This window comes from Thamnophis elegans, chromosome 12 (genome assembly GCF_009769535.1).
Source record: "Thamnophis elegans isolate rThaEle1 chromosome 12, rThaEle1.pri, whole genome shotgun sequence".
Lineage (NCBI taxonomy): Eukaryota > Metazoa > Chordata > Lepidosauria > Squamata > Colubridae > Thamnophis > Thamnophis elegans.
In genome coordinates this window covers 39,766,063-39,792,152 of record NC_045552.1, presented here as the reverse complement: position 1 = coordinate 39,792,152, position 26,090 = coordinate 39,766,063, and the positions used below count along the sequence as shown (strand labels likewise).

General features: G+C 42.6%; 1 protein-coding gene across 1 annotated transcript; it reads right to left on the bottom strand.

Annotated features, from left to right (window-relative positions):
• Nucleotides 1-9,740: 9,740 nt before the first annotated feature.
• Nucleotides 9,741-10,328, bottom strand: LOC116516126 (40S ribosomal protein SA-like). The gene has a single exon (XM_032228530.1). It carries the CDS (start codon nucleotides 10,326-10,328, stop codon nucleotides 9,741-9,743), a length of 588 nt encoding a protein of 195 aa, XP_032084421.1.
• Between the last annotated feature and the right edge of the window lie 15,762 nt (nucleotides 10,329-26,090).

Sequence of the window (26,090 nt, the reverse complement as noted above, 5' to 3'; positions counted from 1 at the left end):
CAGATGATTGATTCCCACAGTTTTCATGGCTTAAATTATGGCTGAACTGCTGTGTTGCATGATCCTCCAAGGGGCTGTTTGTAGTCATGGTAACTTCAAGGCTGACATCTCTGTCACGTGTAGGCACCATTAAATGCAGGGAACGACAGCTCCTACTGTGGTCCCTTGGAGACTCTCGGGTTGAGGTCACAGTCTCCATAAATCAGCTGGTTTTTAAAGCATGAGGCAGAAGCAGGGGTGAAATGCTACTGAGCCAGTTTGCCTGAACCAGTAGTAAAAAAAGGCTTAACAAAGTAAAAAAAAAGTTCCGACGATCAGCTGTGCTGCACGATGGTAGGAACTTTTTAAAAACTTTATTTTAGCATTTGGGGTCAGTTTTTGCTATCAGGAGGCTTCCTTGAGGCCTGCTAGCCAAAAACAGGGGTGGGGTGCTACAAAAGAAAGAAAGAAAGAAAGAAAGAAAGAAAGAAAGAAAGAAAGAAAGAAAGAAAGAAAGAAAGAAAGAAAGAAAGAAAGAAAGAAAGAAAGAAAGAAAGAAAGAGAAAGAACGAAAGAACGAAAGAAAGCGAGGGAGGGATGGGAGAAAAAAGGGAGGGAAAAAAGAAAGAAAGAAAGAGAGGGAGGAAGGGAAGGAGGGATGGGAGAAAAAGGGAAGAAAGAGAAAGAAAGAAAAAGAAAGAAAGAAAGAAAGAAAGAAAGAAAGAAAGAGAAAGGGAGTGAGGGAGGGATGGGAGAAAAAAGGAGGGAAGAAAGAAAGAGAAAGAAAGGGAGGGAGGGAGGATTTGGAGAGAAAGAAGGGAAGAAAGAGGAAAAAGGAGAATGAGAAAGAAAGATGGAGTGAGGATGGAATGGGAGAAAAAAGGGAAGAAAGAAAGAGAAAGAAAAAGAGGGAGGGGGAGGGAGGGGAGAAAAAGGAGGGAAGAAATAAAAGGAAAGAAAAAAAGAAAGGGAGAGGAGGGAGAGAGGGAGGAAAAAAGGAGAGGGAGGAAGGACCACAAACTTGGCACTAGATGCAGCTTCAGAGAATACCTTGAAAGAGCACAGCAATCCAGGGCTGGAAGGGACCTGGAGGTCATCTAATCCAATCCCCTTGTTGTTAAAGTGAGTTTCTGTCTTTTGACCCCCCCCCAAGTCATATAACTACATAGCCATGCCCACCCAGTCACATGACTCCCCCCCCCACCAAGCCATGCCCACAGAACCGGTAGGAAATTTTTTGGGATTTCACCACTGGGCAGAAGTACCAAGTGGATGTGTCCTTGTGAAAACTACTGCTCTGGACGGGTGCTCATTAAATGGAGCTTGTCTTTCGTCACATCTCAATGCAACACAGGTAGTCCTCAACTTAAAGTCATTCATTTAGTGACCATTAGAAGTTACAACAGCACTGAAAGAAGTGCCTTAAACATATAATTATTGTAGCATCCCCATGGTTAAAAATGTAAAGGTTCCCCTTGCTCATATGTGCTAGTCGTTCCTGACACTATGGGGTGGTGCTCATCTCCATTTGAAAGCCGAAGAGCCAGCGCTGTCCGAAGACCTCTCTGTGGTCATATGGCCAGCATGACCCAATGCCGAAGGCGCACGGAATGCTCTTACCTTCCCACCAAAAGTGGTCCCTATTTTTCTACTTGCATTTTTACGTGCTTTTGAATCGCTAGGTTGCCAGAAGCTGGGACAAGTAACAGGAGCTCACTCTGTTACGTGGTGTTAGGAATTAGAACCACTGAACTGCTGACCTTTCTGATTGACAAGCTCAGTGTCTGAGCCACCTGTCCCCATGGTTACTTGATCAAAATTTTGGTGATTGGCAACCGACATGTATTTGTGTGAGTGGAAGCATCCCGGGGTCATGTGACACCTATTTGTAACCTTCCCTGCCAGCTTCTGGCAGCTAAGTCAATGGGAGAAGCCAGATTTGCATAACAACACCATGATTCATTTAACAACCCGCAGTCATTTGCTTAACAACCATGGAAAAAAGTGTTGTAAAATTGGGAGTGACTCATTTCGCAACCCCTTGGCTTAACCATTGAAATCCCGGTCCCAACTGTGGTTGTAAGTCAAGAATTACCTGTGTAGTATTTACTACAATTGTACAACCTTGCAAGAAAGGTTCTTTCCCAAATGCAACTGGACTCTCTTATTTTTTTCCTTGAAAATGTTTGCTTCTAATCCAAGAAACTTCTTGTGGTCTTGGATGAGAAGCAAAACGTTTTCAAAGAAACGTATGAAAAAGCATTTTTGACAAAGCAGCTTTGGAACAAACATCACCTGGATCATTGAGAATCTCCACAGAGCTGTGATGGTCAACCTATGGCACCTGTGCCTCATGTATGTGCCGGCCAGCTGTTTTTTGGCCTTCCGGAGGGCCAGGGAAGGCCGTTTTCATCCTCCCCAGGCTTCAGGAAAGCCTCCAGGCCCAATGGGTCTACCAGAAGTTCAGAGATGATCCAGTAGGTAGTTGGGCCAGTTTTTCACCCTCCCTGGGCTCCGGAGGCTGGGGAAGGCAAAAACAGCCTCTTCTGGCCCCCTGGAAGAAATACCAAGCTCAGCTTGGAGGTGAGCAGTGCGGCGCGTATGGGAGGGGAGGGGGGATTGTGCGCAAAGGCCAGTGGTGGGTTGCAGGCGGTACACCCCAGTACGCACGTACTGGTGCCTGCTGGAAGCAGCAGCCACCATACCGGAACAGTGCTTTGACGGGCCTCCCGCCTTTGTTCCTTACCTGTATTTGAAGGAAATGGGCCATCTGCGCACATGTGTACAGTGTACAGCACCTGTGCGATGTTCTGCCGAGCAGCTGGAACATTGCAGATGTTGGGTGCGCATGCATTCGCAGCGCGCATGCCCATGGTGCATGCCTGGCTCCTATTGCAGCATACCAGAGCTGAAACTCACTACTGGCACATGCGCATGTGTGGGCACACTTTGCATTATGGTTGCCGGCACACATGGGCACTATCATGCATGCACGCTCAGATTTTTGGCACCCAACAACAAAAAGGTTAGCCACCCTGGCCATAAAGCTTCATCTTGCCATTTCTCAGGCTTATTCTCTGCAATGAATGACATTAGTCTTCCTCATTTGCTCTCTTTTAAATTTCTCCTTCCTGCGTTTTAAGGTAAAAAAGGAGACTGTTGATTTTACACTCTGCTAGTTGTTGCCGGTTCTAGCGGTCAGTGCTACCATCTCCATTTCAAGGCCATTGAGCCAGCACTGTCGAAAGACATTTCCACGGTCATGAGAGCAGCCTGATATGCTGTTACCTTTCCACGTGGTGCCTATTTAGACACTTGCATTCAGTGGCTGGATTCAAATAATTTAACAACCGGTTCTCTGCCCTAATGACTGGCTTTCTCATTTTCCTCGCTTCCATCCCACCCAAGAGCAAAGATAATGCAAAATCCTCACCTCCACCCCATTCCAGAGCAACCATCATTTCCTCACTAACCTGCTTTCCAGATCTGTTCTCCTGCATGCAGGGCAACAAAAGAAGACAGTGTGACTACCAGTTTAAAAGAGGTTCAGTCAGACCTACCAATTTCTCAGGGGAAAAAAAGATCTCGCAAAGTTGGAGGATCTGACTGAACTGACTCCCAGCTGATCAGGGCAGCCAGTCCATTTGCCACCTCCCAACGGATCAGCACGGCTCCCAGTCATGCCTCTGCAGCCTCCCCGCCCTGAATTGCAACTCCGGTGGGCGAGGCCAGCCGGTGGTGGAAGCAACCGGTTCGCCAAACTACGCAAACAATTAACAACCGATTCAGTTGAACCTGTATGAACTGGCTGAATCCCACCATTGCCTGCATTTGCATGCTTTTGAAGTACTAGGTTAGCAGGAACTGGGGTGAGGACAGGAGCTCACTCTGTGACATGGCACTCGGGTCTCGAACCCGGGCCACCAGCTTTCCAGCCAACAAGCCCAACATCTTAATTGCTGAGGCAGGGCACCACCCTGCTGGTTTTACAATTTGCTTAATTGTTGGTGGTGTGGGAAGTACACCTTTTTCACTGTTCAGATTCTCCCTCCCTGCCCAACAATTCCCCCTGGCAGCCTCCTCTGTGATTTACCATTAATGTCAGAAGCCACGGAGGCTGTAGAATACTGGAGATGATGGAGAATTAAAAACAACCACAAAGTTAACCTTTATGCCCTCACCCACACCATCATCCCCTCATCACTAAATGAATGTAAAAGCAGCACACGCCAGCCAGCCATGACGATTTCTCTGAATTCTTTTGCAATCAAGCTGATTTTTTTTTTCATTCAGCTTGAATGAAACCTTTTCTGTTTGGTTTTAAAATAAAAGCAGAATAATGTGTCAGCATCAAATTGTTGCTGATCTCAGGTGTCAGCCTGACCCGTCGTCTCTTGTGCCATGGCTATTAGTGCTCCTTGTGAAGGAGGTGTTACTCAGGGCTACTTCTCAGATTGGTTCGTGATGGACTATTTTTGCAGCAAAACAGACACCTTTGTGTAAAAAGATGCTCTGTCCCAATCATAGCTCTGATCTTTTGATCTTATGCTAAAGTGCCTGTTCGGATGCTGCTGTTTGTGGCATGCTGGAAAAATACTATGTGTGAGGTAATTATAGTGGAAGTTGGCTGCTGCTTTTGCCAACTTGCTAGACAAGTATTTTGCCTCCCCCTCCTTGTACATAGATACTCTTTTGGCCTGTTCTGAAAAGATGGGGATGTTTCAGCTGTCATGTAAACAATTTTTTTTTTTGCATTTTATTGTCTGATGAACAAGTTAACCACATCATGAAGTGAGATGTGCATCTCCTTCACCCCTTTGTCCTTCTCCACATTTCTTCTTTTCATTCTCCTCTTTCTTCTTCTTCCCCTTCTCTTTTTCACCGTCCTAGTTACTTCTTCTCCTCCTCCTCCTTTTCCACCACCTTTTCCCTCTTCACCACCCATTCTTGTTCTTCTCCTTCTTCTCCATCACCCCTTTTCCTTCTTCACCACCCCTTCTCCTCCTCATTCCCTCGTATCCTTAAGACTTGTTGTTTATGGTATCTTTTTTGAGATAACACCTGCTAAGGAAATGAAGGTCAAAAGAACTTGCTTGGATGTCACATTGCTGCTTTCTATATAAAGAGAGTTTCATGGGATATCACAGGTAAAATTACATCTCTCCCAAACAGAGTGGCCTTACTTTTGTCAAAATGCAAAGGTAAAATATCCTCTCTCTCTCTCTCTCTCTACTCAATTGTGAAGCCTCACTCTGAAAAGGACGACAGAAAAACGCACCTATATAAGCAGAGGACAGAGAAGGCAGAGTGCCAAAAAAGAGGGGGTGATTAACTTTTGGAAATTTAATTTTTTTTCTCTAATGGAAATAACAGGAAATGGGTTGCAAATACTCTGGAAATACTACTTTCTTTCTTTTCTTCTTAGACCTATTTCCCTGTGTTCATTCGTTGAGGGTCAGGTTACATCAGGATGGCTCATTTAGAATGGGTATACAATGAACTTCTTGAAAAGACCTGGGTCAGGCTGAAATTCAAAACAAGACTGTCTGAAACTCATCAAGAAAATGCCGGTGATGTAATTCCAAACTGCCTGGTCAATCCACCTTTTGGGTTGGACAAAGGAGAGGTAAAAACTAGGCAAGCAAGGCAGAGATCTGGTTTCTTGGTGACCTAAATAGCACGAAGAAGATCTGTGGAAGGCATCAGGATATCATTCCACTATTATCTTAAGTGTGGGGCCATTTAAGGCTCCATTAGCATGCTTCTCACACTCCGTTTTGTTTTCTGTTGGGTATGCACCATCTAGTTGCAACAGCCCAGATTATACATTTGCGTTTCTCGTTATAGTAAGTACACGCAATCGAAAAAGGATTTTAAGGCCAGCAAAGAAATCTTGTTCAGAAGATTCAGAGTTAAAAATGCAAAAGGAGATCAGCAGGAAAAGAAATGTTCCCTTTGTTGCCTGAGACAGAACTTGAAACCCATTCGAGCTTTGCTAGAACCAACATCTTAAACCATCCATTTGTCAGCAAGATTTGTTGGGCTTCTGCATGTCTATTGTCAGGCTTTTATTATTATTTTTATTAAGCTTGATGACTAAACCAGAGATGAACAGTTCGTAGCAGGGAGGCAAATTGGTAAGTCCCACACACCCCCTGCCCTGCCAGTTTTTGTAAGAAAAGTAAAAGTGATTGATTACCGTATTTTTCAGAGTATAAGATGCACCTTTCCCCCATCCCCCTAAAAGAGCATGGAAATGTTGCCGCGTCTTATACACCGAATACAGCCATTTTTGGCCTCCCAAAGCCCCATCCCTGCACCCCACTTTTGTGAAAAACAGGCCGTTTTGGTTAAGGAACTGTGGAGATCTTAGTGCTCTCTGAACTTGGTTGTTGTCTTACAAACTTTTCATTACCAATCTAGGTAACATAATTAGGACTGGGACTCATAATGTTATCTAATTTGGCAATGAAATATCTTCAAGAAAATAACTACCATGTTTTTTGGACTAAAAGATGCACCGGTGTATAAGATGCACTAAGACTTTGAAGAGGTAAGTAAGAAAAAAAGTATTTGTCCTCCAGGGCCCCCAGCAGCACTCTGCAGGCTTCAGCTGGACTGGGGCAAGGGTCAGCAATCCGTGGCTCTGGAGCCGCATGTGGCTCTTTCATCCCCCTGCTGCGATTTCCTGTCACCGGTCAGCTCCACAATTGATAGGGCTTTCAATTAGGACAGGAAGAGGAAAAAGGATGCTGTGCTAGGAGGAGACTCTATGGTAGGGGAACCAGACTTCCAGTCAGCAGAGGAAAAAGGACACCACACTAGGAGGAGATTCTATGGTGGGAGAACTGGACTTCCAGTCAGCAAAGGAAAAAGGATGCCACAGTAGGAGGAGACTCTATGGTGGGGGGAACCGGACTTCCAGTCACTTCCAGAATTGAATGGGGGGCTTCCATTTAGGACCTTTATGGCTCTTTGAGTGTTTAAGATTGCCGACCCCTGGGCTGGGGGAAGGCAAAAACGCCCCCATTTTTGCAAAAAACAGGCAGAAAATGAGCCATTTTTCACAAACACAGGGACATTTTTGCCTTCCCCCAGCCCTGCTGAAACCTTCAGAGAGCTGCTGGGGGCTGGGGGAAAGGCAAAAATGCCTCAATTTTTGTGAAAAATTGCCTGTTTTCTGCCCTTTTTTTTTGTGTGCAAAAAACCGGCATTTTTGCCTTCCCCCAGCCCAGCTGAAGCCTGCAGAATGCTGCTGGGGGCCAGGGAGGACAAAACCTTTTTTTCTTACTTACCTCTTCGAAATCTTGGTGCGTCTTATACACTGGTGTGTCTTATAGTCTGAAAAATACGGTAAGTTGATTGGATCCCCGGTTCTCTGAAAACAGCTAAGTTCCCAAATCAACAACCAAAATTAAAATTTAAGATTTCTAGTGTTAAGTTTTGCCTGAGGGAATTTTGTCACTGTGATACTTCATGGAGCACTCCCCAAAGATGGTCAAGGCCCATCTGGTCAGAAGTAAGTGACCATGCTTTGTCAGATGATTCTTTTTTCTTCCTGTTGTTGTTTCTTCCTGTTCTTGGGAATATTGGGGACCAGGTGAACTGGGCCGAGTGAGGAATTAGTTCTAAGGCAACTGAAGGATACAGGTTGACTTGACTTGAGACAACAGTTGGCAATAACAAAATTTCCATTGTCAAGTGAGGCAGTTGTTAAGTGAGCTTTGCCCTATTTTACAACCTGTTTGGCAACAGTTCAGGAAATTGCTGCTATTGTTAAGTGAATCATGTGGCCATTAAGCAAAAACTGGCTTCCCCAATTGACTTTGCTTGTTGGAAGCCACCTGAGGTGGTTACAAATGGTGATCATAGGATGCCGGAGCATTGCAACTGTCATAAATATCATGCCAAGTGCCCAGATGTTGCTCACATAACCATGAAGATGATGTAACCGTCGTTAAATGTGAAAACTGGTCATAAGTCACTTTTTTCATACCCTTGTAACTTCAAACATCATTACATGAATGCTTGTAAATCAAGGACTCCCTACCTGTACCAGGTTTACATTTGTCTTTATTTGTCTCATTGGGGGGAGGGGGGTGGTGGTCATCTGAAATGGTTTCAAGTCCTCATTTGCTTAGCCTTTATCATCCTCTTCTGTTTGTTTCCCCAATCAGAATTTCTGATATCATTGTCATGTTTGATGATACTCAACATTGCTAATGCTTTAAAGCTTTTGATGACCATCACAGTCAACAATGAAAGAATGTCCTATTAGCATTTCTTCTTGGATGTCCTCCATACATAGTAAACTAAAGATAACCAAGACTAAGATTGTTGTTTTTGGACCTTAATGTTTTTTCCTATCCTCCCTTGAGTCCCCCTTCCCCCCACTTCTCTTCAGGGCTTCCAGATTGCCCCAGTTTCTGCTACCCACAACCTTGAAGGTTTGATCAATGTCCAGCTGACTTTTCACTTGCTTACTGTTTCTATAGTTACAGTCACTCTTGTCATCTGATGAATATGCATAGGAGGTGGGGCTCTGTTGACCGAGAAAAATGCAGTGCTATTGGTGCATGCCCTGGTTATCTCATCCCTGGATTATTGTCAATAGTCTTCTGTAGATGTTCCCCATTCCTCTCTTCATCACCTGATCTTGGTCTAGAACAATTTCTGGAACTTTGTTACAGGATGAATCATTACTCAGAGAAGGCAGGTCAATAATGGAACCAGACAGGAATATATGTGTAGTGTTATATCAAGATTTAAAAGATTACAAGGCAAAAGATGAAAGAGAATTTGTGGGAATATTTCTCTCATCAGAGTCTTAGAATCCCTGTGGTCATGGAATGAGTAGAGAAAGTTTTGGTCAGATGAATGCTACTGAGCATTACAGATAAAAGAGAACAAGAGTATAGAGTATTAGAGAGATAGTCATGAAAAAGTATGTGGCAGCCATTACAAAAACATTAGCTTAGACATAAGTGGGTATGACTTATAGTCAGACCATGTATAATTGACAATGGATTTTATTATAGATTTTAGTTGTTATTTATTATTTTATACTAGAAGTTTTAAGTGTATATATAAAGGTAACAGTTCCCCTCGCACATATGTGCTAGTTGTTCTCGACTGTAGGGGGCGGTGCTCATCTCTGTTTCAAAGCCGAAGAACCAGAGCTGTCTGAAGACGTCTCCGTGGTCATGTGACCGGCATTACTAAACACCAAAGGCTCACAGAACGCTGTTACCTTCTCACCAAAGGTGGTTCCTGTTTTCCTACTTGCATTTTTACATGCTTTCGAACTGCTAGGTTGGCAGAAGCTGGGACAAGTAACGGGTGCTCACTCCGTTACGCAGTGCTAGAGATTCGAACCACCAAACTGCCAACATTTCTGATCGACAAGCTCAGCCTCTTAGCCACGGAGCCACCGCCACCCTAAGTGTATATATACACCGAGTGCTTTTATTTGTTCTGGTTGCTGGACTAAAACTATAATAATACATTGCTGTTGTTGTTGTTGTTGACAGAAGTGGGTAAGGAGGTTTCTGAAAATTGGGCTGTCTTGATTCTCTAGGACAAAGAAGAGAAAGAGTGAGGCTGTCAAAATTCTGCTATTATAGCCTACATCAATGGTCTTACCGAATTTTTTGTGGGGTTGGTTTGCTGACCTTGTCTACCTCAAGGGGTTGACATAAAGGAAAGAGAAGTTTGAAAGCCCATCTTCCTTTTTTTTTTTTTTAGTTAACAAGGAAGATATTTTATTCTTCAATTGTAATTCTTGAATTGCTATTGCTTAACCAGGACCGTTCTGTGGCACTACCAACCCACTCAGTAGCCTGAGCTGTGGAAGCTGCAGACCAGTCTTCAGTGGCAGTCTGTGAACTCCAGTCCTCAGGGGGGTAAGGTTGAATTGGGATGGAAGGCACTTGTACCCCTTCAGTCCAATCAGACACCTCTGGTTGTGGAGGTGCAGTGAATTCAGGGGCAGGTGCTGTCCATTCACCCTGGAACTCCTCCTTGGTAACTGCCTTATCAGCTGCAGCCTGTTCTTCTTTTTCAATCTCTTTGGGATTTCGGTAGAAATAGAGATCAGGCATAACATCCCATGGATGCTCATGGGAAATAGTGCCACACATTCGAAGGGCTTCTCGAGCCAACATCCACCACATCAGACCAACTGAGTGAGCTCCCTTGTTGTTGCAGGGAATAGCAATATCCACATAACGTAGGGGAGAATCTTTATAGCGCAAAGCAAGGGTGGGAATGCTTACATAAGATGCTTCAGTCAGTGGCTGATGATCAGCTCTTGGATCAGTGACCACCAAAAGGCGGGGTTGAAAGCCCATCTTCCATTGCATTGGAGTTCATCTGGGGACCTCCCATATCATTTGTCAGTTGGCCAACACCAAAAAGAGTCTTTTGCAGGATGTTTGTTTCTTCCTGTTCTTCAAATATTGGGACCAGGTGAACTGGGCAGAGTGAGGAATTAATTCTAAGACAGCTGAAGGATACAGGGTGACTTGACTTACGACCACAGTTGATATATTGCTACAATAAAGCTTTTGCAATCTACTGATAGTTGCCTGCTATTATTGGGCGGTGTTCATTGATTATCCTCTGCTGCTATATAAAAGATTCCTAATTTTAGAGCAGAGCGCCAGCCTCTTCTAACACATTCCATATTGTTCTCAAGTTCTCAACTGCCCTATTTCAGCCAGTTTAAATTATTGGCATTTGTGTTTAGAGCTCTCCAGTTGCAAACTTCCCAGGTTATCTGGTCTATTTTGTCCACGCCTTACGTCCCCTGAGAAGGGGGCTGTTTTGGTTTCTCATTTCATGGTTGTGGTCTTCAAGTTCAAGCCTTTAAGGACATATTCCCATGACTCTGGAATCAGTGTCTGCCTTTCTTTATTTCTGTGGAATGTTGATGATGAAGGTAAATATATATGTCCCAGGATAATGATGTGTGATCAAATTTAGGTTGATCACTGGGACCAGAGATTTAGTCTTCCAAGCTTCTGGACTCATGCTGGAGTCCATCTTCAGGGAATTTCTCTCTTTGTGCTTCAATCATTTCCCTGGCTAATGATAGTTGAATAACCAAGGACATACATTTAATTTCTAAGTGTTGTGGCCCACCAGCGGCCAGTGGAGCTGGCAACAGAGTCGGACAGTAAGGAGGTTGGGGAGGAACATGGGCCAGTTCTAGGGGTTGTGGAAAGCTCAGATAAGGGCTCTGTGTTGAAGGCAGAGAGGGAGTTAAACAGCAGTGAGGCAGAAGAACAGCTGGAGCCTGTTCTCAGTGTGCGCATGCGCACAGCTGCCAGAAGACAAGAACAACTGAGAAAGCAGGGTCAACTTAAAAGTAAAGCCACATCTTTGAGATGATTGGCCTCTCCCAGAGGGAACAAAAGAATGGGGAGTGGGCTTTTGCAGGAAACAATTCGTTCATTTTGGTCTGGGAAGTTCTTTGTGATTATAAGAGACTCTGTGTCAAGTTTTGCTTTGCCCTGTGTTTGGACGCTTGTTATCTGGCAGTGCTCTGAATGAGATAAGGTGCGTGTGGATAAACATTCCTCTCAAAGACTGTTTGTTAAAACCTTGCTGACTGTGAATGAAAGGAATTCACAGTCGTGTAAATAAAAGAGGTTTTGTCAGGACCAAGACTTTGCTTCTTGCTTTCTAAGGAAGCCTGGGTCAGAACACTAAGATCATTGGCCATGCAGGTACAAAGATAGCCAGGGAAATGATTGAAGCCTAAGAAATGGGCCCCTTGTCAGTTAATAGGAGTGCTGAATTACCAGCAGCCTATCAAATACTCAGGAGCCGAAGGCTTGGCAGCACAAGGAAATGACACCCAATCGCCAGTCTTCAACACACCAATCAGCCATATTGTTATTGAAGGCACCACATAAACATGACTCACAGAACAGCCCAAAGCTTGTATTCCAGTAGCGAAAGTTCCTGAAGATGGTTTCCAGCATGACTCCAAAAGCTCAGAAGAGTAAATTTCTCATCTCAGTGACCGACCCAAATTTAATCTTGATGATCTTTAAAAGGGATTTAAAGCAGGAGTGGGATTCATTTACCTTCCCTACTGGTTCACAAATGTTAGCGCGCATGCAGTCTTCCACACATGTGCTTTTGGCGAAAAAAGGGCCTAAATGGGATGCCGTAGAGCCGGGGCAAGTGGGTGGAGTCACCTGTGATTTCTGCTACGAGTTCGGGCGAACTGGTCCGAACTGGTAAAATGCCACCTTTGATTTAAAGGCTGTTTCAACTACTCTTCTTGTAGAAAGGTGTTTCTCAACCTTGGCAACTTGAAGATGTCTGAACCTCAACTCCCAGAATTCCCCAGCCAGCGTTTGCTGGCTGGGGAATTCTGGGAGTTGAAGTCCAGACATCTTCAAGTTGCCAAGGTTGAGAAACACTGTTGTAGAATATTATCGTTTTGAAATGATTATGGATGTGTACATCTACTCAATCCTATCCTGGGGACTGTATCATTTAAATTTGTTGATTTAGTACTAATATTTGTTTACTGAGTTTTGAGCTAATGTTTTTGGATTGATCTGGAACTATCATTTTTGGTGGCTTGTTTTGTACCACATCTTGGTAAATGTGTGATAGGTGGTCATGTTTAACGACGATAAAGTAAAAAAATAATCAGATTAAAATATTTTGTCAGAACTATGTTTGGAAAAGAAGAAAGTATGGATATACCAGGAGATAGTTGAATAGAAGACAAAGATTTGGAAAAGATCCTAAAGTATCAAGATCTGACAATCAAAGAAAAGATTATGGCATAAACTGGCTGGCATAAAGGAATGCTTTAGAGTTAACACCCAGTGGTTATTGGCACACACTGGGTGCCATACCAAAAAACCTTGGATGGCGCTTAGAAAAATCTGTGCATTAACAAAATTTCCACCTGCCAATTGCAAAAGACTGTTGGGTTGTGCACATTGCACAAGAGCTGAGGTGGCGCAGTGGTTAAATGCAGCACTGCAGGCTAGTTCAGCTGACTGCAGTTCTGTAGTTCGGCTGTTCAAATCTCACCAGCTCAGGGTTGACTCAGCCTTCCATCCTTCCGAGGTGGGTAAAATGAGGACCCGGATTGTTGTTGGGGGCAATATGCTGACTCTGTAAACCACTTAGAGAGGGCTGAAAGCCCTATGAAGCGGTATATAAGTCTAACTGCTATTGCTATTGCTATTGTTGCTGATACATTGTAGTGCCTTAGGTTCTTGGGAAGAAGTCAATGTGTATGAAGGCCATCACACTGCTCTGTGCATAATAAGTCTCAGGCAGATTTTACTATCAATTATTATTTATTAGATGTTCTAGGATGCTTCCCTGTCACAGATAGTCATAGAGTCACCCCCAAATACATCTTATCTAGAAATATTATCAAGAAATCATCTAAAGCAGTGAGGGCTAACCTTTTTCTCCTTGTGTGACAAAATCGGAACATGCATGTGCAACAGCATGCGTGGGTGTGCCCACACCCACAATGCAATGTGCCTGCCCACTGCAAATGCATGCATGACCCTCCACACTCCCCCCATGTGCATGACACACACACAAACGCACTCCCCGTGCACTTGTGTGTAACCCACCTGTGCCGTGTTTTGGGCATAGTAGGCCTCCCTGAAGCCTCCTGAAACCAAAAATGGGGCGCAGGGGACCACCACGTAGCTCATGCTCCCCCACCCCCTGCATACATGTGCCCCCCCACATGCACGCACGTCTCTCAAAAATCTGAGACCTGAAAATCAGCTGGCTGGCAGGAGGTGCATGCGCGCAGGCGCAGTGGAGCTGAGCTGGGTGACGGCTCACATTCCTGCAGAGCGTACTCCTTGTTGCCACCTGTGGCATGCGTGCCATAGGCTCACCATCACGGATCTAAAGCATCATGATTTTGTGATGAACATCTCTAGAGAGGTGAAAAACTTGAAGAGAACATTAATGGGAAGTCAATTTGGGGATCTTGCCCTGTTGGGTTACATCACTGACTCGTCTTTCTTCTCTCTTTTTCTTTCTTTCTTCTTCAGCTGCTTTAGAGCCGATTGAGGCAATGTTGCAATCTCAAGCAATTAAGTGCATATAACGTAATAAATCATCTTCCAAAATTATCATCCTCACTTCCACCAATGCCACCAACATCTTTTGGGGTTCTTTTTAAACCAAAGTAGTAATATCAGTCTTAGCAACCACATATGGCCTATAATAGCACATGTTCATATGGGAGGCAGAATCTAAGAGACAGGTGTATTTTCATCATGTCCTTAGCAGGAGAATCTGATATGAAAATCAAGTGAGGAACAAATATAGTCCTTTGAGAAATGTGGCTTTGCACCTGATTTATTGTTGCTGTGGCAGCAAGTTCTAGAATCTGGGTGAATTGCTTATTCTGATAATTTGCTGTTAAGAGGAGAGGAAAGGGGAAAAATGGTTTTCTGAAGATCTTAACAGTTGCAGAGCATGAGCGGTATTTTAGAGAAGGAGCTGAAACACCACTTTTGGTAAATCTGTGAAAATATTGCCCACTAACATCAGGTGTTACTTATGATGTGCTACAACACTTTTTCTCCACTTTGGCAAAGATCTGTGCACCTTCAATTCCTCAGCCTGCTGGAGAGTTGGGAGTTGAAGTCAACACATCTTAAACTTGTCAAGGTTGAGAAAATTGGTCTACAACAAGGGTGTCAAACTCACAGCGTCATGTCGTCACGTGATATATCGCAACATCCAGCCCACGACCTGCACATTTGACACCTCTGGTCTACAAGAACAGAGAAAGGAGTCTTCTGTTAAGTCAAACTGTTTCTCCATCTCAACTTCCATTGTGTAAATATGTCTACTCCAAGGTCTAACATATAGGAAGTTTTTCTCTTCATTTGCTACCTGGTTCTTTTCATTCAAAATGCTGTGAATGTAAGAAAGGAAACTTATTATACTTTCCCAATGTAGAAAACGCATGTGTGGGACTAGGGTTAAATTAGGGCATCTTTTTGAAGATTTGAAAGAGAATGTATTTTTAAGATGAGAAAAGGAAGTGATGGAAGTAAAGGAAGTGTGGGAATTTGATCTTTTTCTGTTTATATCTATTTAGCTACTTGATCTTACTCATGGTGGTTTACAAATGTCCAGTGCACAATAAAACTGTCATAAATTACTTTCCCTCTGAACCTCTGCCATTACAAACAAATTATAACAAACCTAATCCCCATGAAAAGCAATCCGAAACAGCCAGAAAAACAAAATCCTCAAAGGCAACCCAAAAACTATTTCAGAATTGATCTCATCATGCAGGTGTGATCAAGGAACTAAGAACTGGATAGATTTCAGAAAAGTCAGGATGGATGGATAACAGAATAACGGAAGGGATCTTGGAGATCTTCTAGTGATCTAGTCCAACCTCCTGCTCAAGCAGGAAACCTTACACCATTTTAGACAAATCGCTGTCCAATCTCTTCTTAAAACTTCCAGTGTTGGAGCATTCACACTGATTAATTGTTCTAACTGTCAGGAAATTTCTCCTTAGTTCTAGGTTGCTTCTCTCCTTGATTAAGGATGATTCTATCCTTTGCTTCTTGTCCTGACCTCAGATGCTTTGGAGAATAGGTTGACTCCCTCTTCTTTGTGGCAGTCCCTGAGATATTGGAAGACTGCTATCATGTCACCCCTAGTCCTTCTTTTCATTAGAGCAAACATACCCCAATTCCAGCAACTGTTCTTTATATATTTTAGCCTCCAGTCCCCAAATCATCTTTGTTGCTCTTCTGGAGCAATATGTATCTGGAGTGCTCCTCAGGGGTAAAAACAAAATCCTGAAACTTACATGAAAAATTCCCCAGCCCTTTTATTAAATTAAGGTGGAGCCTCTTTAAATGATACAAAATGCTTCTCAGCTTTCTCTTCACTTGCACTGTTGCCATTTATGAAGAAAGCTGCCAATGAACTCACCTATTGTCTCCTAATTGTTAGTGGCTCCTCTCCCTTCCATGCAGTTGAGTATCGTCAGCCTCCTATTGATATCTTAACTCAAATCAACTGGATGAGCTTGCTCAATGCCTTCCTATAAATGTTGAATAATATGGGGGAGACTAGGTGGCTCCCTTTCTTGTTGCACCCACAGGCTTAACTATTTCTTTGCCACCAGCATTAACTCAGTTTGCCATGTCAAGTCTTCCATGCCATGCAGTAGTCAAGCTAGGACTACTGATTCAGTGACTGTTCAGAATAACAAAGGCACGAAAGGAGGGGTACCTAGGATTGGTCTGTGAAGTCCTAGTTGTCATTGCATGATCAGGTGTCACCTGACTACACTCCGGACACTCAGGTGCTCACCTCATGATTGCAGTATCCTGGCAACACACAGCCACATGCTCTCCATTTGCAACCTTCTATGCCATCTTCTCACAAGCCAAGTCAACGGGGAAGAGAGCAGAGAAGATTGCAAGTTGTTTCTGATGCCTCTTCTTCTGAGAATCCCAAGATCTTCTACTCTTCCCTGCCCTCCTGTGCTCCATAGCACCTCCCTTCCATACATTCCCAAGGAAAGACATGAGGAAGGGAACATCTCCTGCAGGGCTTCTGCAGATCAGGTGAAGCTGCCAGATAAGTTGGAAAAGGATAAAAAAATATGGGGAACATGTCCTGAGAATGAGGCCAAAGACAAAGGCACAAGAGAAAATACATCCTGGAGGTGATAGGCCCATGATGGCGAACCTATGGCACGCGTGCCAAAGGTGGCACACAGAGCCCTTTCCATGGTGCATGTGCACTGTCTCCTGTTGCTCTTCTGGTTTCTGGCACACATATGGCCATTTTGGGGGCATTTTCAGGCCGGTTTTTGGGGCCATTTTTGGGCTGTTTTCCAGGCTTGTTTTCTGGCCATTTTTAGGGGACCAGAAACGCCCTGAAAAATGGCCTGAAAATGCCCTGAAACACCCCCTGGAAAGCAGGCTGAAAACAGCCCCCCAAAACAGCCAAAAAAGAGGCATGCGCGGGCCAGTGGGCTAGTCTTTGGGTTTCTGGTGCTGTGACAGATGCACATGCAAGCACATGCGCACACGTTCCAGTTTGGGCACTCAGTGCTGAAAAGGTTCGCCTCCACTGTGATAGGCAGATACAGGAAAACATTGGGAACCTCTCCCCAGATTCCCCAAATCCATCTGAATCTTGTTTCCTGATCAGATTTCCAGGTTTATTCCACTTTCCTCTTGTAGTATGTTTACTTCTTCCTGGTTTGTGGGGATGAATCATACCAAACTGCCCCCTTTTGAGGATATCTCTGGAGGAGATGATGCAGTGAAGGCCAAACAATTGCCATATCCTGCCATGGTGATTATTTGCTTTAAGTAATGCCCATGAATTTGCAATATTCTGAGTCAATTCGGCCTGTGAGACTCTATAATTATCTGATGATTGCATGTTTCAAGTTATGTGCCGGCTCTCAACTGTCTGGCCTTCACAGAGTGTGTCATTCTCTGAACAGTTAGGTCCATGATTAAATGTCTGTGGCTCGTTTGGTGATGACCTGTGGTTTTGAACAAATAAATCCCAGCAAGTGTCTTGTGTGCAGTCACACAAAGATAATCTCCAAAGACTTGTGACAGGAAATTGAGCAAAACTTGTCACAAGTGAGGAAGTAGAGAAGCATCCCTGCTTGGTCACCCTTGGCAACAGGAGCACCTAAACAATCCATAAATCCTGTTTGTTGGTATTATTTGGTACTAGGCAGCGAAATTATCCAGCATTTTAAAAAATATATCCATGTCTCATTCAAGAGTCTCTGTTGGGCTGAAAGCAATTCCTTCCCAGGTTAATGGGTGTTGAATGGAAATCAGACATAATAACAGAGTTGGAAGGGACCTTGGAGGTCTTCTAGTCTAAGCCCTTGCTTAAACAAGGAGATCTATACCATTCCAGACAAGCAGCTGTCCAGTCTCTTCTTAAAATCCTTCAGTGATGGAGCACCCACAACTTCTGAAGGCAAGCTGTTCCACTGATTAATTGTTCTCACAGTTAAGAAATGTCTCTTTAGTGCTAGGTTGCTTGTCTCCTTGATTAGTTTCCACCCATTGCTTCTTGTTCTACCCTCAGGTGCTTTGGAGAATAAGTTGAGTCCCTCCTCTCTGTGGCAGCCTCTCAAATATTGGAACACTACAATCCTGCCTCCCCTACTCCTTCTTTTCACTAGACTAGACATACCCAATTCCTGCAACAGTTCTTCATATGTTTTAGCTTCTAGGCCCCTAAATACCCCTGTTACTCTTTTCTGCACTTTTTCTAGACTAAAATCTCAACACCTTTTTTTATATCATGGCGACCAAAATTGGATGCAATATTCTTAAGTGTTTTTTTCCTACAAGTTCTCATTCATTGAGGAGAATTTGTCTTTTTCTTTATTTTTCTCCAAAGGGAAATAGAATTACATGGAAGTCATTAGACTATAGTTAAATGTTTATGGAGATTCTCAGCCATCAAGGTCATGGTTGTCCTCCAGCTCTGAAGAAGCTTCTTGGATGAGAAGTGAAACATCTCAAAGTAAAACCAGGAAGCTGCCTCTTGAAAAAGCACCTTTGGGACACAAGGGTAGTGTGGTATCCTTGAAGTAATGGAAGGATGTGTATGAAGGTCTTATTTTTCATAATCCATTTGTCTTTATCATCTGCTTTCTCACACTGATCCAGATGGAGTTTTCAGCAGCACTGCTATTATCACAACTAAAAAGAATACCTACATTTAGACCTTTTGAAAAATCTAACTTTATCTCAAATATACAGTATTGGGGGAAACTATCTGTTCAATTACCTTACTATCACATTTGGTGGAGAACTTCCAAAGTTCCTTTGAACCTTAAGAACTCCACTCGACTCAGGAACCTTGCATTTCTTTTTTCAAATCAAGCCCAAAAGTGAAGCTAAGAATAAATTCTAAAATTTTTGATTTTTGTTTGGCTGTATTGTGAAAAAAAAACACAAATGGAAGTTTTCAGGTTCTTTAGCTATTTTCACTAGCAGGAGAAGCCAAGCAGGAAATATTAAAACAGCCTAACTTGACATTGATATTATGTTATGTTAAGCTTGGTAGCAGAGTGTTTTTTCTCCCTCTGATAACTTCTTGTCCATGGATCATGCAAAACATAAAAATGATCTCTGCGTGAATTGCACGAATTGTCCATCCATTTCATAGAGGATAGAGCACGTTGAGTAACACAGTGAGGACTAAGTGTAATATTGTAGCAGTCTTCCAGTACTTAAGGGGCTGTCACAGAGAAGAGGGAATTGACCTATTTTCCAAGGCACCTGAGGGCAGGACAAGAAGCAATGGATGGAAACTAATAAGGAGAGAAGCAGCCTAGCACTAAGGAGAAACTTCCTGACAGAACAATTAATCAGTGGAACAAATTGCCCCCAGAAGTTGTGGGTGCTCCATCACTGGAGGTTTTCAAGAAGAGATTGGACATCCATTTGTCTGGAATATTATAGAATCTCTGCTTGAACAACAGGTTGAACCAGAAAACTTCCAGTGTCCTTTACAACCCTAGTCTTCTATCTTCTATGTTGTCAGCCTTGTAGATGTTCATAATATAATGCTCATGAAGCCCCATTTTGGAATATTAAAGGTAAAGATTCCCCTCACACCTATGTGCTAGTCAGGAGTGGGTTTCTGCCAGCATTACTGTTGGTTTGGTGGACGTGCAATTTTGCATGCATGGGCTTGCTTCACTCATGTGCACAGTTGCCTATAAATAGGTCTGTGCATGCGTAGAACATTTAAAAAGGTCAAAAAAATGTTGCGGCAACCAGGCCACCAGTTTGGGGGGTGTGTGGCGAGCATGCCGTCCCTACTGGTTTGGAGACCCAGTCGCCATTCCCACTACTAGTTTCACTGAACTGGTGCGAACTGGTAGGAACCCACCTCTGGTATTAGTTGTTCCCGACTCTAGGGGGCAGTGCCCATATCCATTTCAAAGCCGAAGAGCTAGTGCTGTCCAAAAGCATCTCTGTGGTCATGTGGCCGGCATGACTAAATGCCAAAGGCCCATGGAACACTGTTACCTTCCCACCAAAGGTGCTTCCTATTTCTTTACTTGCATTTTTACGTGCTTTCGAACTGCTAGGTTCGCAGAAGTTGGGACAAGTAATGGGAGATCACTCTGTTACACAATGCTAGGGATTTGAACCATTGAACTGCCAAACTTTCTAATCAACAAGTTCAGCGTCTCAGCCACTGAGCTGCTGAGCCCCCTTTTGGAATATTAGGATGTCTGAAAACCCTAAACCCTTTTGTTGCATACATTTTTCAGGGAAGATGAATAACACCCTATTTGTATTTCACACAGTACCACTTCATTATAAGATTTAAAATGAGAAGGGAAAACAGATTATGCCATTGTTGCAATGTCGATAGAGTTGTTGAGGATTGTGTATTCAGCCTTTCTGCTGATAGCAGTTGAACCATCAGTGTAGAAGGAATTAAGGACCTCTTTTTTTTTGCTAACACTAAGTTTAACTGCAGCTGCCCAATTGAATCATCCTGGTCTTCCTTGACAAAAGAGAATTGTAGAAAGCCTTATCAGTACTGATTATAATCAGACTTTTTAAGCCTGAATACGTGGGGCTGAGCTCAGCACATCTTTCCCCCCTTGATTTTGTCTTGCACCCCACCCTCTTAATAACTACCCCAGGAAGAAAAATGATTTTTAGGTGATAAAAATCTGTAGTTTGGCCCTTTTTAAAATGTTTTGAATGTACTATGCAAACCAAAATAGTAACAGTGGTATAGAATTACCCTGTTTCCCTGAAAATAAGACTTCCCCGGATAATAAGCCCAATCGGGCTTTTGAATGCATGTGCTAAAATAAGCCCTCTCCCAAAAATATTGCAACACAGCAGCAGCCATGAGGTGACCATGCTCGCTGCCTCCTGCACCTCAAAAATAATAAGATCTCCCCAAAAATAAGGCCAAATGCTTATTTCGGGGGTCAAAAGAAAATAAGACCCTTATTTTAGGGGAAACATGGGTAGTCCCACGTTCCTATGTCCTATTTAATATGGGTGTGGGGTTATGGTTAAGGAACAATGGAGATCTTAATGCTCTCTGAGCTTAGTTATTATCCTATTACCAAACTAGGTAACATCGTTAGGACTGGCACTAATAATGTTATCTAATTGGGCAATGAAACATCTTCAAGAAAATAACTAAGTTCTGAGAGCACCAACCCTGAGCTACATACAATACAAAACAATAGCAGAGTTGGAAGGTACCTTGGAGGTCTTCTAGTCCAACCCCTGCCTAGGCAAGAGACCTTATACTGTTTCAGACAAATGGCTATCCAACATCTTTTTAAAGACTTCCAGTGTTGGGGCATTCACAACTTCTGGAGGCAAGCTGTTCCACTGATTAATTGTTCTAACTGTCCGGAAATTTCTCCTCAGTTCTAAGTTGCTTTGCTCCTTGATTAGTTTCCACCCATTGCTTCTTGTTCTACACTCAGGTGCCTTGGAGAATAGTTTGACTCCCTCTTCTTTGTGGCAACCCCTGAGATATTGGAACAATGCTATTGTGTCTCCCCTAGTCCTTCTTTTCATTAAACCTGACATACCCAGTTCCTGCAACTGGTCTTCATATGTTTTAGCCTCCAGTTTCCTAATCATCTTTGTTGCTCTTCTCTGCACTCTTTTTAGTCTCCACATCTTTTCTACATGGTGGCAACCAAAACTGAATGCAGTATTCCAAGTGTGGCCTTACCAAGGAATTATAAAGTGGTATTAACACTTCACGTGATCTTGATTCTATCCCTCTGTTTATGTAGCCTAGAAATGTGTTGACTTTTTTGGCAGCTGCCGCAGATGGCTGGCTCATATTTAAATGGTGTTCACTAAGATTCCAAAATCCCTCTCACAGTTACTACTATTGAGCAAATTACCACATGTACTGTACCTGTGCATTTTGTTTTTCTTGCCTAAATGTAGATCTTTACTCTTTTCACCATTGAATTTCATTTTATTAGATAGTGCCCAATGTTCAGGTTTGTCAAGATCCTTCTGATTCTTAAGCCTATCCTCTGGAGTGTTGGCTATCACTGCCAGCTTGGGGTCATCTGCAAATTTTATGAGTTCCCCATTTATTCCCTCATCCAAATCATTGATGAAGATGTTGAAGAGTCCTGGGCCTAAAACAGAGCCTTGTGGTACTCCACTGCATACTTCCCTCCATGAAGATGCAGTTCCATTGAGGGCTACACGTTGAGTGTGGTTGGTCAGCCAGTTATGAATCCATCTGGTGGTGATGCTGTCTAACCCACATTCTTCTACTTTATCTAATAGTAGGTTATGGTCTACCTTATCAAATGCCTTACTGAAGTCCAAGTAGACTATATCGACAGTATTCCTCTGGTCCACTAATTTTGTCACATGTATTCTCTTCTATCTGTTAAGAAAATGTTCCTTAAAATGGATCATCTCCAAGTTCAGTGATCATACCTCCTAGTAATTCTATATTCTGATTAAACAAAACATGGAAGCTAGGAAACTGGTTAATTTATTTACTGCTCATCTCCATCATAAAGCAATTCCCATCATGGTTTCCCTCACTAGTTTTTGCCCATGGAAAATAATTGGAGAAGAGTATGCTACCCTAAAATCTTGGTGGAGAATAAAACTAATCTGGAACCACAAAATTATTGGGGCACTGGAAACTAAAACATATGATGAATGGTTGAAAGAACCCAGTTAATTTTGTGGCTCTGTCTAGCCTAACGGAGAGAAGAACTAGGGGTGACATGACAGCGGTTTTCCAATATTTGAAGGACTGTTGCAGAGAAGAGGGGTTGTTTGGCCTGTTCTCCAAACCACCTGAAGACAAGACAAGATGTAATGGATGGAAGATTATTAAAGAGAGATCAACCTAGAACTAAGGAGAAATTTCCTGACAATGGGAACAAATAATCAAGAGAACAGCTTGTCTCCAGAAGTTGTAGATGCTTCTTTCCAAGAAGGGACTGGACAGCTATTTATCCAGCATGGTGTGGGAGCCTCTTGCTTGAGCAAGGGTTGGACTAGAAGACCTCTAAGGTATCTTTCAACCCTATTATTTTATGTTCTGTAAACAAATACATAGAAAATTTGAAAACATGGCCCAACCAACATATTTTCACTAGTTTATGGAGATTTCCAGTCATCCAGGTCACGGATGGGATACAAAAGTGCTTTTTCAAGAGGCAACTCGATTTTCTTTGTTTTTCCTTGAAGGTATTTCGCTTCTCATCCAAGAAGCTTCTTCAGAACTGAACAACAGAATTTTTATTAGCCTATTAGTTGAATGTTTTGCAATGGAATTGCCTTTGTTTTCTTGCCAATATTTCCTCCTACGATTTAACTTGGCGCTAGTTACTGTATTTCTTTTTTATTTATTTATTTTTATTTATTTCATCAAGCATGTATTAGATAACACATATAAGTATAAATATGATTTTGAATACATGAAATGGATATGAATAAAAGGGAGCATTAGGACAGGGATGGTAGGCACATTGGTGTGCTTATCTACGCCCCTTACAGACCTCTTGGGAATGGGGTGAGATCAACAGTAGACAGTCTAAGGTTAAAGTTTTGGGGGGTTGGGGATGAAACCACAGAGTCAGGTAGAGCATTCCTGGCATTGACCACTCTGTTGCTGAAGACGTATTTTCTGCAATCGAGTTTGGAGCGGTATACCTTGAGTTTGCACCCATTGTGTACTCATGTATTGTTGTGCTTGAAGCGGAAGTAGTCATTAACAGGTAGGACATTGTAGCAGATAATTTTATGTACTACGCTTAGGTCAGACCCAAGGTGGCCCAGTTCTAAATTGTCTAACCCAAAATTTCAAGCCTGGTGGCATAAGGGATTCTGTTGCGAGCAGAGGAGTGGAGGACTCTTCTCATGAAATATCTCTGGACTCTCTCAATTGTATTAATGTCCGATATGCAATGTGGCTTTTTATTATTATGTACTTAATCTTTGGTGAGATTCACAGCCTTTGGGGCTGGTTGGTAGCTCAACAGCTCGAGCCCTAACCAAGGACCTAGGAACTGTTAAGGTAACGTTGGAGGATATAAGCTATTCCAAGTAGGGTGATTTTTTTGTAGAATCAGAATGTTCAAGTCTGATAAATTTAAAATTTCCAAATAGCGAGGTAGCCATTAGGTATTGCTCCAAGGGCTCCAATTACAATCGGGACAACAAACAATTTATTTTTCCACAGTCGCTCAACTTCAATTTGCAAGTCCGGGTACTTTGTGATTTTTTTCTTGCTGTTTATCCTCAGTTCGTGCATCTCCAGGTATTGCAATGTCAATGAACCATACTTTTTTCTTTTCAACTATTGTTATGTCAAATGTGTTGTGGGCCAAGTGCCTGTCAGTCTGAATTCTGAAGTCCCTCAAGATCTTGACTTTCTCATTCTCTAAAACCTTCTGAACCTAATGTTCCCAGTGGTTTTTGCTGTACTCAAATCCAAACTTTTGGCACAATTTCCAGTGAATGATCTTAGCAACGCGGTCATGGCGTTGTAGATAGTCAGTTTGTGAAATTTTGCAGCACCCACTGATCAAGTGGTTGACTGTCTCGTCTTTCTCATTACAGAGGCGACATTTGATGTTGGTGTTTTGCCTTCATGCAGTTTGTGGCTAAGGCTTGTTCTTGAGCTGCCAAAATAAAGCCTTCTGTTTCTTTTTTTTCAGTGCTCCTGATCTTAACCAGTTCCAAGTTAGCTTTTGGTCAGCTTTGCCTTCAATACTTTTCAAGTATTGGCTATGCATAGCTTTGTTTTTCCAATTTTCAGCTCGCTTCTCAATTACTTCTTTCTTATATTCAGCTTTTGACTTAGTTGTCTTTAAAAGGCCTCCTTTATTTACTTCCTTAATCATTGGTTCTTCACTTTTCTAGATGTAATCATTCAAGCTGTGTTTTTCTTCTTCTACAGTCTGCTTTACTTGTAGGAGACCTCGACCACCCTCTGCTCTTCATAGATATAATCGGTCAACATCACTTTTAGGGTGCAAAGCATGATTCATTGTCATAAGCTTCCTTGTTTTTCTGTCCAAATTGTCCAACTCCATCTGGGTCCAGTCAATTATTCCTGCAGAGTATCGAATCACAGATATAGCCCAGGTATTTATGGCTTTTATAATATTTCCTCCACTCAGTTTCGACTTTAATATCTTGCTAATTCATCGAATGTACTTGGCTGAGGTTAATTCCTTGACTTTATTATGCATTAGGTCAGAAGCCTCTAAAATCCCCAAGTACTTGTAGCCTTCTTCTGGTTTTACTGCCTTTATCATTTCTTCATTCTCAAGTGCTATTCCATCATCTTCTATGACCTTGCCTGCTTTGGTTGCCATTGTTGCACATTTGTCAATTCCAAACTTCATGCCAATGTCTTGGCTAAATTCTTTTGTGCTTTCAATTAATAAATTCAGCTCAGCTTTTGTTTTACCAAACAACTTGAAATCATCCATGTACACCAAGTGTGAAATTTTCAGTCCTTTCTTTGCAAGTTCGTATCCATAGTTCATCTTCTTCAAAATGATTGTCAGTGGTAGCATTGAGAGTATAAAAAGTAGGGGTGAAAGGGAATCGCCCTGGAAAATGCCTCGTTTAATTTCAACTTTACCCAGTACTTCTTCATTAGCTATAAGCTTCGTTTTCCAGAGGTTCATTGAAGTTTCCATGAATTTTTGTATGTTGCTGCTGATGCCAGTTTTTTCAGGCATTTCTTGATCCAGCTATGGGGAACTGAATCAAATGCTTTCTCATAGTCTATCCACGCCATTAACAGGTTGGTTCGTCTTTTCTTTGAATTCTTTAGGATTAATTTGTCAATCATCAGTTGGTCCTTTGTATAATTGATTACAATAATATAATTTATTATTATTGTGTGGTTGTTTTTATTATTATTATTATACAATTGTATCACAGTGGCCAGTTGTTTCACCGGATTTGGCATTGGTTACTAGTCGGGCCTCACCCAGGGGCCTAGGACGTCGTAATGTATTTTCGTAATATGCGTGCAGATCCAAGCAGTGCGCCTTTTTGCATTTGATTGAT

Bases quoted from the DNA above. Each gene is read 5' to 3' on its own strand.
- LOC116516126 (XM_032228530.1), bottom strand. From the start codon at position 10,328: ATGGGCTTTCAACCCCGCCTTTTGGTGGTCACTGATCCAAGAGCTGAT.